This window comes from Mustela putorius, unplaced genomic scaffold (genome assembly GCF_011764305.1).
Source record: "Mustela putorius furo isolate JIRA1106 unplaced genomic scaffold, ASM1176430v1.1 tig00003909_pilon_pilon_pilon, whole genome shotgun sequence".
Taxonomy (NCBI): Eukaryota; Metazoa; Chordata; class Mammalia; order Carnivora; family Mustelidae; genus Mustela; species Mustela putorius.
In genome coordinates, this window is record NW_025422057.1 from 19,766,578 (window position 1) to 19,783,783 (window position 17,206).

Here is a 17,206-nt window from a genome sequence, read left to right on the forward strand (position 1 = left end):
TTTTTTCTCTTTGGGGAACAGGAGAAAAATCAGCAGATATGACGGGGCCGTGGTATGGCCTCCACTCCTTAACTCGCTGCGGGGGGGGGGGAACAGGCAAAGCCTCATGGGGTGGAAACGCAGACCCGCCTCCTGTTTCCCGCCTCCCTGACCGCACGCCCAGAGCTCCGGGCTGGCGGGCGGGGCCTGCGGGTGGGCGGGGCCGCGGCGCGAGCGCACGCCACAGAAGGGGGCGTGGCCGCCCGGCTCGCGCGCTTGCAGTGTGCACGCGGGCCTCGCTCCTTCCTGCTCTTCCTAGGGTGATCAGCTGGTCTGCGCTCCCCTGACGTGGGCCGGGGCACGTCACCGCCGAATGGCAGCCTCCAGAAAGGCACCGCGAGTCAGGTGAGGGACTCTGCCGGGGAGCCGGCTTCTGGGCTGTGCGCGATCCCCGGGGCCCGGACGCGCATTTTGCACCCCGGAGGGCAGGAACCAGAAGGGGAGAAGCCGCAGGCGGCCCACCATAGTCCGGAGAGGGCCCCGGCTTGCGGGAGCCCCCTGAGCGGGAGCAGGGGGAGGGGACCATTGCAGCCGGGCAAGTTCAGGTTCGTTTCAGGAGGGCCGCGGGCACCCTCGGGCAGCCGGATCCCGGTCCCCGAAGGTGTGTGCCCGCGGAGCTGCGGCGCTCAGCCCGAGGGGCGGTGTCCGTGTCCCACCTCTCCCCCTGCCCTGGCCTGGCAGGAAGGCCCCCGCTGTTGCAGGAAGTTGGCCCCTCTGGGCGCCTCCGGGTGTCTCCGGGTGTCCGGGGAAGTGGGCGAGCCCCTGCCCTTGCCCCTCTTCCCGCGGAATATAATCTTCAGATTTACAGCCCTGACAATACACCAGCGGTTCGCCTTATTGATCTACCATCGCCAGGAAGATTGGCACCCGCGGGCCCATCCCCACCCACATGGTTTCAGAGGCTGTGTGAGGGAATACTTTGGCATAATCTCTCCAAGATCCCACCAGTAACCAGTCCTGGGCTCTCCCTGGGGACAGGGGGCTGGGAACGGTAATCCCCTCGTCTCAGACACATTTCGGTTTATACTCCCGCCACAGCTGGGCTGTACTTCTGACAAAGTGGGAGACTGAGAAATGTTTGGAGATCACAAAGACGGGAAGCCAGAATCCTTGGCGATCCACACGGGATTGGGGTCAGTCATCCTCAGGCCAGTTGAGACTTGAGTGAATACACGTGGAAGCATGGCCAGGCTCACTTTCTGAACACAGACCGTGGCTGGTAGTGTGGTTTTGAGTGGACAGATCGCAAGCTGACCTCGACCGGGCCTTGGCCTTGCCATGTCATGTTGGGGATGAGTAGAGAAGGAGGGATGAGTAGAGAACCAGGCCTGTCTTGTGGAAGGATGTGGGGAGGTGTTCCAAACCTGGTGTGGAAGGAGTTGCCCTATATTAACTGCTGACAATGGGGTTAGGCAGGTGGCTAATGATGAATTAGGTCCTAGGCACATAAGTGGCTTCGAGGACCAAGATTAGATTTATAGAATCACAACATTTCGAGGGCAGAAGGGTCTTTCAGCATCAGCTGGTAGAGCCTCCTTACCATACACGGAAGGCAATTGAGAGGCTGAGAAGGGCTGTTTGCCCTAGGCCCTTTCCCTAGTGGCAAAATTTAAGAGCTACTCAGTGTAAACATGAGAATTTCTTGCGGTTCGGGTAAAACTGACTTAGGTAAAAAAGGGTTGAGCTGGCTTCTAGTGCAACTGAGTACAGGAGACCAACACTGGCATCAGACTTGGCCTCTTTTTTGCATCTCTTGGCTCTGATTTCTTAAGTATTGGCTTCATTCTCAGGCAGACTTTCCTTCTGGAAGTATGACCATTCTATGCTGGCAGCCCCAGCAGAAATAGAGCCCTCTTTCCTAAGGGTTGGAGCACAGATCTGTGGCCAGATCTGATTTCCAGTGGGCTGACTTGACCTTATGTTTATTCCTGAACCAGTCATGGCCACAAGAATAGATTGCCCAGGCCTGGGTCCCAGAACTTGGTGGGTGAGGGGATGAGATTCATCCCTACTCTGAATGAATGACTGAAAATGGAGACAAGACAGTCTCAGATGGAAACCATTGTGCTTTGACCAAAAGAGGGAGGGGTAGACTTTGGGTGAGAAAAGACTGCATTTCTCACTACCGCACCCTAAAACTTGTTTCAGTATACCCCTATCTGAACTGAGGTGTGATTGAGCAACTGGGTCCTTGTTTTGTCCCATCCGGGTGATAGACCTGTAGGATTCTCATGGACCAGGGTAAGGGGATGATAAGCACAACCCTGTTGGGATTTCTATAAAAAGAGAGAGAAAGAGGTATTCTACCCATCTTGTGCAAAGATTGAACTAGAAGTTCTTCACATGCTTCTTTCCCTAGACCCACTTCCTGACATCATGACGTTGAGAAGGTGTAGGCTGAGGAAGTCCTGGGAATGGGAAGAGAACTGCTGGCAGTTGGGAGGCCTGGACTGTGGTTCTAGACCATCTCTGTCACCAGCTAGCTCTGAGGTTTCCAGCAAGTTGTTTGATCTCTGTTTCTGTTTCTTTGTCTAGAGGAGGGAGCTGAGTTGGATGGTCCCTGAGGTACATTGTAGCTCTGACATTTAAATGATAACCCTTAAAAAAAAAAAAAAAAAAAAAAGCAAAAGAAAAAATGGTAACCCTTCTTCAGCTGAGCCTGAGAAGGTATCTGTTCAAGGATCCTGGATTCTGCAGAGACCAGGGTAGGACAGGAGCAGAACAACTGTAATGTTTACCTGCTTCATGGCCCCTTTGAGCCTGATGGGAAGGTAGAGGTAGTTATGCTTAGGGAGAGAGTTTGAATTCAAATTCTCCTGTGAGCATCCTGTGTCAGACCTGATTTCTTGTCTTTGCGCTTGTGTATGGCCTGTGGTACATTATCTTTGTTCTCTTATAAAGTGAATGAGTAGACCTACTTGTGAATAATGTCCCTCCAGCTCTCTTGCCTGTGTCCCAGTTAGTCACTGGGACCAGTTAACTCCGAATGTGTAGAGAAACTGACTTCCTTGGCTCACCGTCTTGTCAATGGGTATATGAAGTCAAGGGAAATCAGGTGATCTCTGTCCAAAAAAAAAAAAAAAAAAGTTTCTTACTTTGTAAAATAAAACAGCTTTATTGAGATGTAATTCATGTACCACACAGTTCACCTTTTAAAAACAAACATTTCAGTGGCTTTTAGAATATTCACTAGAGTCGTACAACCATCAGGACTGTCAGTTTAAAACATCTTTATCCCCCTGCCAAAAGAAAGCCTGTACATGTTAGCGGGCAGTCCTCATTTCCCCCAGCTTCACTCTAGCTCTAGGCAGTGGCCGGTTAGTTTCTGTCTCTATGGATTTGCCTCTTCTGGACATTGTGTACAGATTCATACAAAATATGGTTTTCTGTGACTGCCTTTTTTCACTTAGCGTAAAATGTTTTCAAACTTCACTGTGTTGTAGCATGTTATCATTACTTGATTCCTTTTTAATTGCCAAGTAATATTCCATTGCATGGATAGGCCACTTATTTATCCATTCATCAGTTGATGGACATTTGGGTTGTTTCTACTTTATGGATATTTCGAATATGCTATGAACATGTGTATACAAGTTTTTATGTGGACTTAGATTTTTCAGTTTCCCATACCTAGTGGAATTACTGAGTATGGGATAATTCTTTATTTAATGTTTTGAGGAATACTGGACTGTTTTCCAAAGTCGCTACACCATTTTATATTCCCACCAGCATTGTTTGAGGGTTCCAGTTTTTCCACATCCTTACCCATACTTGTTACTGTCTTTTTTTAATTATAACTTTCCTATTGCATGTAAAATTATATCTCATTATGGTTTTGATTTGCATTTCCCTAATGGATAAAGATGTTTAAAGTTTTTTCATGTGCTTATTTGTATATCTTCTTTGGAGAAATGTCTATTCAGAAATGTCTATTCAGTGGATTAAAGCCTCTGCCTTTGGCTCTGGTCATGATGCCAGGGGCCTGGGATCAAACCCCATGTCGGGCTCTTTGCTTAGTGGGGAGCCTGCTTCCTTCTCTCTCTCTCTGCCTGCTTCTCTGCCTACTTGTGATGTCCATTTGTCAAATAAATAAACAAAATCTTAAAAAAAAAAGTCTATTCAGATACCCTTGACCATTTTAAAATTGGGTGGTCTTTTTATTGTTGAGTTGTAGTAGTTCTTTATATACTCTGGATGTTAGACACTTATCAGATATGAGTTGCAAGTGTTTTGACTCATTTTTTGGTTGTCTTTTCACTTTTTTGACGGTATCCTTTGAAGTACAGAAGTCTTTAATGAAATCCATCGTATCTCTTTTCTTTGGTTGCTTACGCTTTTGGCATCATATCTAAGAAATCATTGCCCACTCCAAGATCAGGCAGATTTACGTCTGTTCTTCTAAAAAAAATTTATGTTTATGATCCATTTTGAGTTAATTTTTGTTTATGGCGTGTGGATATCTGGTTGTCCCAGCATTATTTGTTGGAAACTATTTATTTTTTTTCTCCATTGGATAGTTTTGGCACTGTTGTCAAAAATTGGCAGTACTCATGAAACAAACTGAGGGTTCCTGGGGGTTGGGTGGGTAGGGATAGGTTGGCTGGGTTATAGACATTGGGGAGGGTATGTGTTGTGGTGAGTGCTGTGAATTGTGTAAGCCTGATGATTCACAGACCTGTACTCCTGGGGCAAATAATACATTATATGTTAATTAAAAATATTTGATAATAAATAAAGATAAAAATAAAACATACACAAAATTCACAGTAAATGTGAGGTTTATTTCTGAACTTGTTCTATTTCATTGATCTGTAAGTCTGTCTTTATGCCAATATCACACTGTCTTGATTACTGTAGTTTTATTAGTTTTGACATCAGGGAGGATGAATCCTCCAGCTTTGTTCTTTTTCGAGATTGATTTGGCTGTTCTGGATTCTATTTTCATAAGAATTTTAGCACATACAAGCTAGCTGAAATTTGATAGGGGTTGCCTCTAGGTTATTTTGGGGGAGTATTGCCATTTTAACAATATTGAGTCTTCTTTTTTTTTTTTTTTTTAAAGATTTATTTATTTGACAGAGAGAGAGTTCACAAGTAGGCAGAGAGGCAGGCAGAGAGAGAAAGGGGGAAGCAGTCTCCATGCTGAGCAGAGAGCCCGATGCAGGGCTGGATTCCAGGCCTCTGAGATCATGACCTGAGCTGAAGGCAGAGGCTTAACCCACTGAGCCATCCAGGTGCCCCAATATTGAGTCTTCTAATCCATGAACATGGAATGTCTTTCCATTTATGTAGGTCTTCTTAAACTTCTTTCAACAGTGGTGTGTTGTTTTCAGAGTAGAAGTTTTGCATCTATTTTAAATTTATTCCTAGGTATTTACTCTTTTAGTGCTGTTGTTAAGTGAACTTTTCTTAATTTCATTTGTGGATTCTTCATTTTAAGTATATAGAAAAACAATTTATTATTGTATATTAATTTTGTATCTGGCAGCCTTGATGAGCTTGTTTGTTCTAATTCTTTTGTGTAGATTCTTTAGGATTTTCTTTATTTAAGATAATGTCCTTTGCAAGTAGAGATAATTTTCCTTCTTTTCTAATCTGGGTGCCTCCTCCAGTACAATGTTGACTGAAGTAGCAAGATTGGACATCTCTGTCTTGTTCTTGGTCTTAGGGGGAGAACATTTGGCCTTTTAACATTAAAGATGATGCTAGCTTGGGGATTTTTGTAGTATTCCTGATCAGTTTGAGGAATTTCTCTTCTTCCGATTTACGGAGTGCTTTTATCATGGAGAAGTGTTGGATTTTGTCAAAATGCTTTTTCTCTGTCTGTTGAGGTGGTCATGTAGTTTTTATTTTTTATTCTATTGATAATTTTTATTACATTAATTTTTATATGTTGAACCAATCTTGCTTCCCTGGGATAAATCCTATGTGGTGATGGAGTATGATTTTTTTTTTTTTTTTTTAAGATTTTACCCATTTATTTGTCAGAGAGCGAGAGAGAGAAAGAGAGAGAAAGAGCAGCAGGCAGGGGGAGAAGCAGACTCTGCACTGAGCAGGGAGCCTGATGCAGGACTCGAACCGAGGATATCTGGGATCATGACCTAATCCAAAAGCAGACGCTTAACTGACTGAGCCACCCAGGTGTCCTGGTGTATGATCCTTTTTTATATGTTACTGGATTCAGTTTTGCTAGTATTTTTTTGAGGACATTTGTACTTACATTTATAAGAAATACTGATATGTTCTATTTTTTAATGAAAGAATATATGATTCCCTCAATAAAGAACATCCCATTCGGTCCAACAAAATTAAATTCTCTGTCTGGCAACCGACCTGGAGTGATTAGTGAAAATCTCTGGTCTTTCTGGTTCTCTGTGTGGTAGACTGACCTAATGTGGGCTCTTCTCCCTCTACTAACACATAAAAATGTGGTAAATATAATAAAATTACTTTTAAGTTCGTAGCTGAGTAAAATCCAAACCCTTTGTATCACCTATTAAAGGCTTCTTGTTGCCTCTCTGATCTTGTTTCCTAATCACGTATATGTCTCTTCCTGCCAGCATGTGCAACCCCACTGGCCTCTTTGCTTTCTCTGATGTGTACCAGGCATACTTCTGCCTTAGGGCCTTTGCACTTAAAATTCTCCTTTTCTAGAACATCCTTTTCTTAGACATTCACATGGCTTGATTCCTTTTTTAAAGGACTCTATCTAGAATATCATCTGTTAGCAAAGAGACCTTGCCTGGCAACCCCATATAAAATCACCTTTCACCTTACCTCTCTGACACTCTTCCCTTTGCCCTGCTCTGCTTTTCTTCATAGAGCACATTCTCCCTGACAGACCATATTCTTGTTTTTGAGCTGTTGGAGGTTAAACTGGATCCTTCTCTTTTCAGCATCCTCTGGCCCCTACCCCCCATCCTTGTATACCTCCTGAGATCAGAGATGCTGTCTGTTTTGTTCACTGTTATGTCTAGAGTATGTTATGTCTAGGCCTGGATTATAGAAGAATCTCGATGAATCTTTGTTGACTGAATGGACTTGAAAGAAAAGAAATCCTCAGGTGCTAGAAATTTAGGGGAACTTAAAGGTTGAATGGTAGCTGGTATGCTGATCCTGGGGGGGTTATCACACTCAGAGGCCTTCATACCTGGGGTCCAGGGCATCATACTATCCCTGGATAGTATGGGGATGGGAGAGTTGTGGGTAAATCTCCTATCTAAAAAAGTAAGGTGGAAATTAGTTTTATAGCAAACAACAGGGACAGTAGTGTTTGTATAATCTAGGACATGTCTAGTTTTCTTTTCTTTCTTTCTTTCTTTTTCTTTCTTTTTTTTTTTTAAGATTTTATTTATTTATTTATTTGAGGGAGAGAACATGAGAGGGGTGAGGGTCAGAGGGAGAAGCGGACTCCCTGCAGAGCAGGGAGGCCGATGTAGCACTCGATCCTGGGACTCCAGGATCATGACCTGAGCGGAAGGCAGTCACGACCTAACCAACTGAGCCGCCCAGGTGCCCCCTGAAGATAAGCTCTTAATAAAAGATTACAAAACATGTAAGGAATAACTTACTGAGGGGAAGCCAGCAGACCCAGTGAACTTGAAGATTTTGACCTTCTAATGGAAATTCTAAAATAAGGGCCCCAAATAATTAAAGCTAAGAGAAAGAATGGAAATCATAGTAAAAGAATGGGACACCATGAGGGAAGAGCAGGCAGTTTAAAAAGAACCAAGTAGAATTTATACATGTGAAAAACACAGTTACTGCAAATAAAGTCTTTTTAGACTGTTAGGAGATTAGACATAAAGTCTTTTTCGACTAGTTAGGAGATTAGACAAGAGAATTCAAGAATTAGAGGTTAGATCTGAGAAGGTTTGCCTTCCATGGTGCTGCTCTAGTTGCAAGTTTTATCTGAGACTTTTACTTATTTCATTATGATACCAGGGTTAGAGTCCTTCTGAGTCATGAAGGAAAACGGCTAAGTCAAGTAGATATCTTCTCTAACTAAGCCTTGCCACGTTTCCTATGGTCAAAGTCTGCAATATCCTGTTCTTTCTCTTCTTAAGGGCGAATCACCAGGATTTTCAGCTGACAAATTTAAGAATAATTGAGCCTAACGAGGTGACACACTCAGGAGACCCAGGTGTGGAAAGAGGTAATATTTTGCTTATTAATTAGATGTAATGTCTCAAAAGAATTTTAGGTCCCTGTACCCTAATCCCAAGTTGGGAGAAAAGAGAGGGTAAAGGATTAAAAACTCCTCGTGGCTGGGACTAAGGGGGCATATTATCTGGAAATTAAAAGCCATTTTGCCCTTTGGGTTCTGGGTAGTTGGTTACTGTTTATGTATTTACCACTTACTTAAGGTAGTAAATTACAGGATTCTAATTTTTGTATGTCCTACTTTGGGATTGGGCAGTAGTGGTGGAGGAGGAGAGATAGGTTCTTATTGAAAATGGCCTATTCTAGGGTTTGGGGGGCACCTGGGTGGCTCAGTCATTTAAGTTTCCCACTTTTGATTTCGCCTCAGGTCACGATCTCAGGCTTGTGAGATCAAGCCCAATATCAGACTCCGGGCTTAAGAGTCTCTTCCCCACCGTGCACACCCCACCACACCCCACCAAAAGCCCAATTCTAGTTTTCCCCATCTCTGATGTAAACTTTTAGTGGTTACCTTAGAGGTTGGCTTTCAATTTTTGTTGTAAAATTTTGAAAAGAGAAGTTTATAGTATACTACTCTGCTGTATCAATTATGCATTCAGGAAAATCTTTTCAGGAAAACTTTCTGGAACCATGCTCTCTTCCCAGAACTGGTTAGTTGTATTGTGGGTTGCTAGAAACCTGAATTCTGAAAAGTGGTAAAGTATTCTATTTCTATCCCTCGGAAACTAGTGCTTTTCTCTGGGCTGCCCAGGAAAACCAGAGCACTTCCTTTTAGTCGATTGAAAAAATTGATTACCTGAAGTTCATCAACCGTGACTGTTCTCTTTTTGGCAGAGCAATGCTATCACTGCTTGCAATTAGGTCCCTTTTCTTTAAAAATATAGATAAATATATCCAACATATTTTGGGTGGTATTTGGGAGGAGAAGAAGATGGAAGAAAGAAGGGGAAAAAAAAATAAGGGAAGGTAAATAGTGACAATTATCAAATGTAGAGTTCAGAAGAACTTCTCTTTAGTTTGTCTGAGGAAAGAAGGTTTCAGGGAGCATCAGTTTTCTGGGTTGCAGATCCCAACTAGAAACCGGAGCCCACTTGTTTTGATTCCATTGGTCTTCGAATACTTGAAGAGAGCCTCTGTCATGTCCTCTAGGTAATGTGGTAAAATAGAGCATAGACTTGGGAGTTGGATAGATACTGGGTCCTGGTGCTTGATAGTCCTGTTGACTGGGGCAAGTGTTTAACTCTTGTTTCTTTTTCTGTAAAATGGGAATACCGCAGCCTCTCCTGGGAGGGTTATTTTGAGAATTGGCCATCAGTGTATGTAAAGCCCTTGGTTTTCGCTCAGCAGTGAGACCAAGAAGCAAACCAGTGCCTGAAAAGCGATTGATGCTGGCGGAGCAGCCTGGCAGCTCTGTGTTTGTTAAGATGGTGAAATTGGAGTAAACCAGCCCCTTCTATTCTTATAATGAGACGTGTAGGAAACCCAGCTGGTGCTGCAGATCCAGATTCAAATGATATATTTCTTGAGCTTTTATAATGTACCAGATGCTGTGCATGGTGCTTTCACATGTGTTGTTTCAAGCAGAATTCTCCTGTCTACCTGGTGAGGTAAACACGGTGTGCTTTTCATGTACTTCTAAGCAGAGAAAAGTTGTATTTATGATAAAGGCTGAAGGTTTCGGAACTTATTTCTGAAAGCAAGCCCACATATGCAAGAGACTTTGAAATGAGTCATTCTCTTTAAAGCACGATTTAAAAATACCTGGCAGCGTTTGGGCTAATGTTACATCATGGACTAGGCTTGTTGCTCTTGGCTTCCTACTTCCCTGCACACCCTGATTAACTCTTGGCTGCTGCTAAATTTCTGAAAGTGATGGAATGTGGAAAGAGCAGATGCTGTAATACGACGTCGTCTAGTATCCTAGCTCTCCTCTTTCACTGAAGATGCATTACTGTTGATTGTATTAAGTCTGGAAAGATCATGACACGAAGTAGGGACATTGCTCAGCCATCTTTGAGCATGTATATGGAGGTCTTATTCAGGAATGAGGATGACATGTCCCTTTCTTGAGGGGAAGCATTATGTACATGTGTTGCACTATTTATTGCTCTGCTTCCATGGCTAGTTAATTGTGTATCTAACTCTAGGAATTAAACACACATGACATTTACTATGTGCCAGGCACTGTTTCTAAGTGTGTTGTATATAGTAACCTATTTGATCCTTATAAGACCCCCCCCCCACAACCTGGGCCCAATCTCTCTGGGTGGCTGCTTTGTCCCCTCCATGCTCATTGCTCACCCATTCTGTCACTTTCAGGGCTACAACTGCCCCGGCCACATTTGTGCATGGAAGCTGCCTCCGCAGCCACAGCCCATTGCTTGGGCCCTTGCCACTCACGGTCTTCTTCACCTCGGCTGTGGCTGCCGCTGCCGCTCACCACGTCCTAACTGTGGGCTGTGGTATTGGGAGTTCTTTCTTTGTGTCTGGTAGGGGTGACGAAAAAGTGGCTGCATCTGACGCAGTGGGCCAACCACACGTGAAGGGCATGGAGGAGGAGGAGGAGGAGGCAGGGACGCTGGTGATGGCAGGTGGCGTTGTTCGGAGAAGTGTGAAATGCCACTGTAGTAGAGTTAGACCGTCAAGTGGAAGAAGGCGAGGATGAGGCAGGAGATGGTGATGAAGGCCGGAGTGTGGTGGTGAGGAGCTTCCGGGGCCAGAGAATGCCTTCGACCAGTTCCATTTTGCCTTGGATGGTTTTCAGTTTGTAATTGAGGATTTTGTGCTTGCCATTGGTTTTGCTGACTTTATTGATGAAGTCAGTGACCATGTTGATATGTACCATAGTCAGTGCCATTGAAATCCTTAAGTCAGAATGTGCCTAAATAGAAGCCACGTTCAGTAAGGAAATGAATTATCTTGACAGAAAATACATTCGCTTGTGTCATGTGTTTGCTTTTTAAGATTCTAGATGCCCAGGCTGTACTCCAGAGTCATTAAATTAGACATCCCCCAGGTAGTTCTCTCTTGCAGCCAAGGTTGAAATACTGCTCCAGGGGAAGTCCACATTTTGGCTTGACTCTTTTTAATGTTAACTTGCTTAGAAATATGGTTTGAAACCCTTGAAAATGTCCTAGTAAAGTTTCAGATGCTGGCAAGCTTACAAGGTCGCAGTGGGCTTTATTTTGAACCCAGTTGGAGGTGTTGGCATATAAACTTAGGTTGGATCAGATAACTGTGATCTCTCTTTCTTAGATAGATGAGAAATTACAGGCTCTGTAGATTAGACAAAAGGAAAGGATGCTCCTCAGTAAAGTATTCAGAAGCAGGTATAATGCAAGGAACATGGGCATGTTGGAATTGTGAATAGGCCCGTTTCCAGTGACTCTTTTAAGTATTTCTGTCGTTTGGAGACTCTGAGATGGAGTCCTAAGGCTGGTGGTTGAAGCTACCCTTGCAGATTAAGAATGGGGTACTTTGGGGCACCTGGGAGGTTCAGTGGGTTAAGCCTCTGCCTTTGGCTCAGGTCATGATCTCAGGGTTCTGGGATCGAGCCCCACATTGGGCTCTCTGCTGAGCAGGGAGCCCGTTTCCCCTCTCTGCCTGCTTGTGATCTCTCTCTCTCTCTCTGTGTGTCAAATAAATAAGTAAAATCTTTCTTTTTTTTTTTTTTAAAGATTTTATTTATTTATTTGACAGACAGAGATCACAAGTAGACAGAGAGGCAGGCAGAGAGAGAGGAGGAAGCAGGCTCCCTGCTGAGCAGAGAGCCTGATGCGGGGCTCAGTCCCAGGACCCTGAGATCATGACCTGAGCCAAAGGCAGCGGCTTAACCCACTGAGCCACCCAGGCGCCCCATAAATAAGTAAAATCTTAAAAAAAAAAAAAAAAAGAAAAAAAAAACTTGTGGTATATCCAAACAACGGACTGTTACTCGTCACTAAAAATAAATGAGCTATCAAGCCATGAAAAGACAGAGAAGAACCTTAAATACATATTGCTTAGTGAAAGAAGCCAGTCTGAAAAGGCTGTGAATTCTATGTGAATTCTATGATTCTACCTGTTTGACTTTCTGGAAAAGGCAAAACTATGAAGACAGTAAAAAGATTAGTCATTTTCAGGGGTGGAGGGGCAGTGAGAGGAGGAATAAGTAGACTGAGCAGAGAGGATTTTAGGGTAATGAAAACTATTAAGCTATTTCATGTGATGCTATATCCTGGATACATGACATTAAGCATTTCTCAAAACCTATGGAATGTACCACATCAAGAGTGAATCCTAGCATGAACCATGTATTTAGGGGGATAATAACATGTCAATGTAGGTTCGTGGAGGAGTAACAAATATACCACTCTGGCAAGGGATTTTTTTAAAAAATTTATTTTTTTTCAAGTTTTTATTTAAATTTCAGTTTGTTAACATACAGTGTACTAGTTTCAGGTATACAATTTGGTGGTTCAGTACTTACTTACAGTACTGGTGCCCATCACAACCAGGACCCTCCTTTTTTTTTTTTTAAGGATTTTATTTATTTGATAGAGATCACAAGTAGGCAGAGAGACAGGCAGAGAGAGAGGGCAGGAAGCAGGCTCCCCGCAGAGCAGAGAGCCCAATGTGGGGCTCCGATCACAGGACCCTGGGGTCATGACCTGAGCCAAAGGCAGAGGCTTTAACCCACTGAGCCACCCAGGCGCCCCAAACAGGGTCCTCCACTGAGCCACCCAGGCGCCCCAACCAGGGTCCTTCTTAATCTCCATCCCCCATTCCTCCCGCCCACTTCCCCTCTGGTAACCATCAGCTCTCCATAGTTATGAGTCTGTTTCTTGGTTTTCCTCTCCTTCCCCACCCCACGCATGTTCATTTGTTTTGTTTCTTAAATTCCACATATGAGTGAAATCATCTGGTATTTGTCTTTCCCAGACTTATTTCGCTTAGCATAATACACTCTCTCTCTGTAGGTGGGGAGGTCTTGATTGTGGAGGAGTTGTTTACGTTGGGAGAAGTGAGGTATATGGGAACTCTGTATAAATCTATTAATCTATAACTCTTAAAATATAAAATCTATTTTGAAAATGAGCTGGAAAAACTCATTATTCAACCTGAATTTTTTTTTTAATGGTTGCTGAATTCCTTATTATTATTATTATTTTTTTTTATTTGACAGATCACAAGTAGGCAGAGAGGCAGTCAGAGGGAGAGGGAGAAGCAGGCTCACTGCCAAGCAGAGAGCCTGATGCAGGGCTCGATCCCAGGACCCTGGGATCATGACCCGAGCTGAAGACAGATGCTTTAATCCACTGAGCCACCCAGGTGCCCCTTCAACCTGAATTCTAATAGTATAGTTTTGTATTACTATATGGGATATAGAAAAATATGTATGGTCACTGTTTTATAACTGGCTTTTTATGAAGTTACTTTGTTATATATCCATGGGACTATAACTAGAGAGAGTCCTTATCTAGTCATGTATCTATCGTTACCAGACAGTGTGATTGATCAGAACTGTTCGCTGATACCAGTACTTTTTTGAGAAAAGGTTTTTTTGAAAGAACTAGCAAAAGCGATTTGAAAGTAAGCTTACATCATCTGAGCCTTTAATACATAGAAATAGTCTGTATTCACTAGGAGGCAGTGCTCTTTTTGAGTAGATAGAAATTAGTAAAAGTTTAAGAATTTTTAGTAAGACTACATTTACCATTTTCTTTTTAATGATTTTCATATTTGTTTCCTTGAGCTGGTGAACTCTCTCCCCAAAAGGTCTAGCTTTATTGGGATAGACTCCTAGGGACCCCTGCGACTTTTTCAGGGCTGTTTGAAAACCCTGGATCTACTCTGCTCCTGCCATATTTTAGAACGGCAAACACAGACCACTGAGGGTCCGATCCCCTTCTCCTTCAGGTTGCACACCTAGTTGATAGTAGGTATTCACTAGAGTACATGACTTTGACTTTGATCTGTAGTGGAGTCACCTTTCTCCTCTTAATCTGTGGTTGGCTGTTTAGCAAAAGTATACATCATACTTCTTTTAATGCAGTCAAACTTAAGCAGTAAGACACCAGTAAAAGAAAAGAAAAATCATTCTAGGGGCACCTGGGTGGCTCAGTCGGTTAAGCATCTGCTCAGGTCCTGGGATCTAGCTCTGTGTCAGGCTCCCTGCTGAGCAGGGAGTCTGCTTCTCCCTTTCCTCCCTCTCCCCCACTGTGCTCTTCTCTTGCTCTCTCTCTCTTTCAAATAAGTAAATAAAATCTTTTTTTTTTTTGTAAATAAAATCTTTTAAAAAAAAATCACCCCAAATGCTTCTATTGAAAGGTAACCACTAATTAACATTTGGGTGACTGGCCTTCTAGAAACTTCTCTGTGCATTATTCACATACATGGTTTTATTTTATTTATTTTTTAAAATTTTTTAAATTTTTTAGATATTTTATTTATTCATTTGAGAGAGAGAGAGAGAGAGAGATCACAAGGAAGGGGAGAGGGAGAGGGAGAAGCAGACTCTCTGCTGAGCAGGGAGCCTGATGCGGGATTCGATCCCAGGACCCTAGGATCATGACCTGAGCCGGAGGCAGGCACTTAACAGTCTGAGCCACCCAGACGTCCCTATACACATACATGATTTTAAATAAGAATGGTTTATACAGACATGTCTTTACTGAGTAATTTTTTTTTTTTTTTAAAGATAGCGAGAGAGAGAGCACAAGTGGGAAGGAGAGGGAGAAGCAGGCTCACTGCTGAGCAGGAAGGCTGACACAGGGCTCAATCCCAACCTGAGTTGAAGGCAGACGCTTGACTGACTGCCCCTTGTAATCTGTTTTTTTAATCACCCACCAGTGTTGGTGTCTTTGCAAGTTAAGTATAGGTCTGTGTAATTTTTTTTTTTGTCTGTGTAACTTTTAATGATTTTGTAATGCATTTACCTAATTATGTATTCCCCCCCTTCTCTTTTTCATTATAAACAAAGATAAACAGGTATCTTTGTGCATCTGTTTATCTCTTTAGAAAATAATTCTGGAAGTGAAAGAGGTAACCGATCAATTTGGAAATGAGTATTAGTAGCTCAACTTTTCTTACCACAAATGGCTGTTTGGAAGTGGTATATAAGAACTGTGAACTTTAGAGCTTCTGGGACCTTTGGTTTTGGTCTGGTGGTGGGGTGGGTAGTTTTGAAGATGCCCCTGGGGTGGGGCAGCTGGCAGGTGCATCTCTGGGGCTCCCTTTGAACTAGTCATTGAGTTGCATTGGGCAGGCTGGTTTTGGAACTAACTCTGCTATTGTTTCAGAGGGTGGAATGGCTCCAAAGGTCACCTCTGAGTTGCTTCGGCAGCTGAGACAAGCCATGAGGAACACGGAGTATGTGGCCGAACCGATCCAGGCCTACATCATCCCGTCGGGAGATGCCCACCAGGTACTGAGTGGAGATGGGCAGGTGATGGATCTCATCAGCCTCTCCTCTGTTTTCATTCTTTTCCCCCATCCCCAGTGTGTTTGTAGCATTCTAGTTGTCAGTCCACAACTAAGCATTAGCCCAACTAAGCAGGGTTTGGCACAGGGGCCTTTGTCTAATAGGGTCTCACCGAACACTTGTTGACTTGGCCCTGACTTCCTTAGTTCTGGTGAATGTAGCCAGCTTTCAATAACTTGCGGAAGCATTATGGACAAATGGAAGGGAAAAGGTCTAGGCCTTTGTGTTGCTTACATACCGTACCCTATCTTCTGTCATACCCTGTCCTTCCAAGAATTGTCTGTCCTGCCTACCTTCTTCCCATCCAGACTGTCCCATTCCTCTGACATGGCTGGAAGAACAGCCAGATTGTAGATTGTACAGTCTGTAGTTTGTAGGCATAATTCTGAACACCACCCTTTCCTCTCCTTCCCCCACCAACCATTACCTTTGATGGAAGCAACTCAGTAAGTGCCCTTTACCTCTGAGAACACTAGTGCCCTAAACATGGAGGAGTTGGGTTTGGAGAGGTGGAGACTGCATGTGATGGGGCCTAAGGGCAGGAGGGCGAAAGGATTCTAGTATTTCCTCTTTGAGGACGTTGAGTCAGCAAGTGTTTGAATGGGACTTTGAATGGTTCCAAAGGTGAATTTAAGATTAAACTCCTTCCCTCACTATGCTTACGGTTTGTTAGAGGGAAGAGACAACATAAAAAGTACTGTTCTTACATGGAGTCCTCTCTACATACATACTTTATAGCCTTCACTTATGTGCAAGGCACTGCCCTAGGTGAGTTGCTTCGTGTCCTAGGTGAGGACATGAAGGTGAGAATGGCCCTGTTCTGGAGAAGCATATGGTTGAGTCATGGAGTAAAGACATGTCTGTATGACAAGGTGGAATGTGGCAGTGCCATCAAGAAATGCGGACAGGGTCACCTGGGTGGCTCAGTGGGCTAGAGCTTCTGCCTTCGGCTCAGGTCATAATCCCAGAGTCCAGGGATCGAGCCCGGCATCGGGCTCTCTGCTCAGCGGGGAGCCTCCTTCCTCCTCTCTCTCTGCCTGCCTCTCTGCCTGCTTGTGATCTCTGATCTCTGTCTGTTTAAACAAAAAAAAAAAAAAAAAAAAAAAAAGAAATGCGGACAAAGCACTGGAAGCTTGAGGGTGAGAGGGAAGATGATGGAAGGCTTAATGAGCAGGGGAGGCTTTGGAACTGGATGTTGAAGAATGGGTAGAGTTGGATAAGTAGAGGAAGTGGAAAGGATTCTATGTGGGAGGTTAGTAGGAGCAAAGGCGGAGATGCAGGGAAGGTTGGAGCGCTTTTTGGAAACACCATGGCAAATCCTCCTGGCAGAAGCCCAAGGAGGGCATAAGCTATAGGGGGAAATACAGCTAGTCCTGTAGGAGCCTTAAGTTGTAGGTAATAAAAACCGCCTTGAGGTCCTCTGAACAATAAAAAGACTTTATAAGGCTGTAAGGGCAGGGCCACTGCTTTGGCCCAACTCCAGCTTGTGAATGATGATGGGATCTGGACTTGTGGAATGTCAGGGCCTCAGATGGGGGGGGG

General features: G+C 43.7%; 1 protein-coding gene across 3 annotated transcripts in view; it reads left to right on the forward strand.

Annotated features, from left to right (window-relative positions):
- The first annotated feature begins 229 nt into the window (after window positions 1-229).
- The window catches only part of XPNPEP1 (X-prolyl aminopeptidase 1), a 53,957-nt gene continuing 36,980 nt past the window's right edge, over window positions 230-17,206 (forward strand). The window contains exons 1-3 of one of the 3 annotated variants that reach the window (XM_045068500.1): window positions 230-384; window positions 8,106-8,194; window positions 15,483-15,607. In XM_045068500.1, the coding sequence (XP_044924435.1) occupies window positions 353-384; window positions 8,106-8,194; window positions 15,483-15,607 (246 nt within the window). In that variant the 5' untranslated portion in view covers window positions 230-352. The remainder of the gene's footprint in view (window positions 385-8,105; window positions 8,195-15,482; window positions 15,608-17,206) is intronic. The other 2 variants (XM_004763881.2, XM_045068499.1) reach the window with 2 other exon arrangements.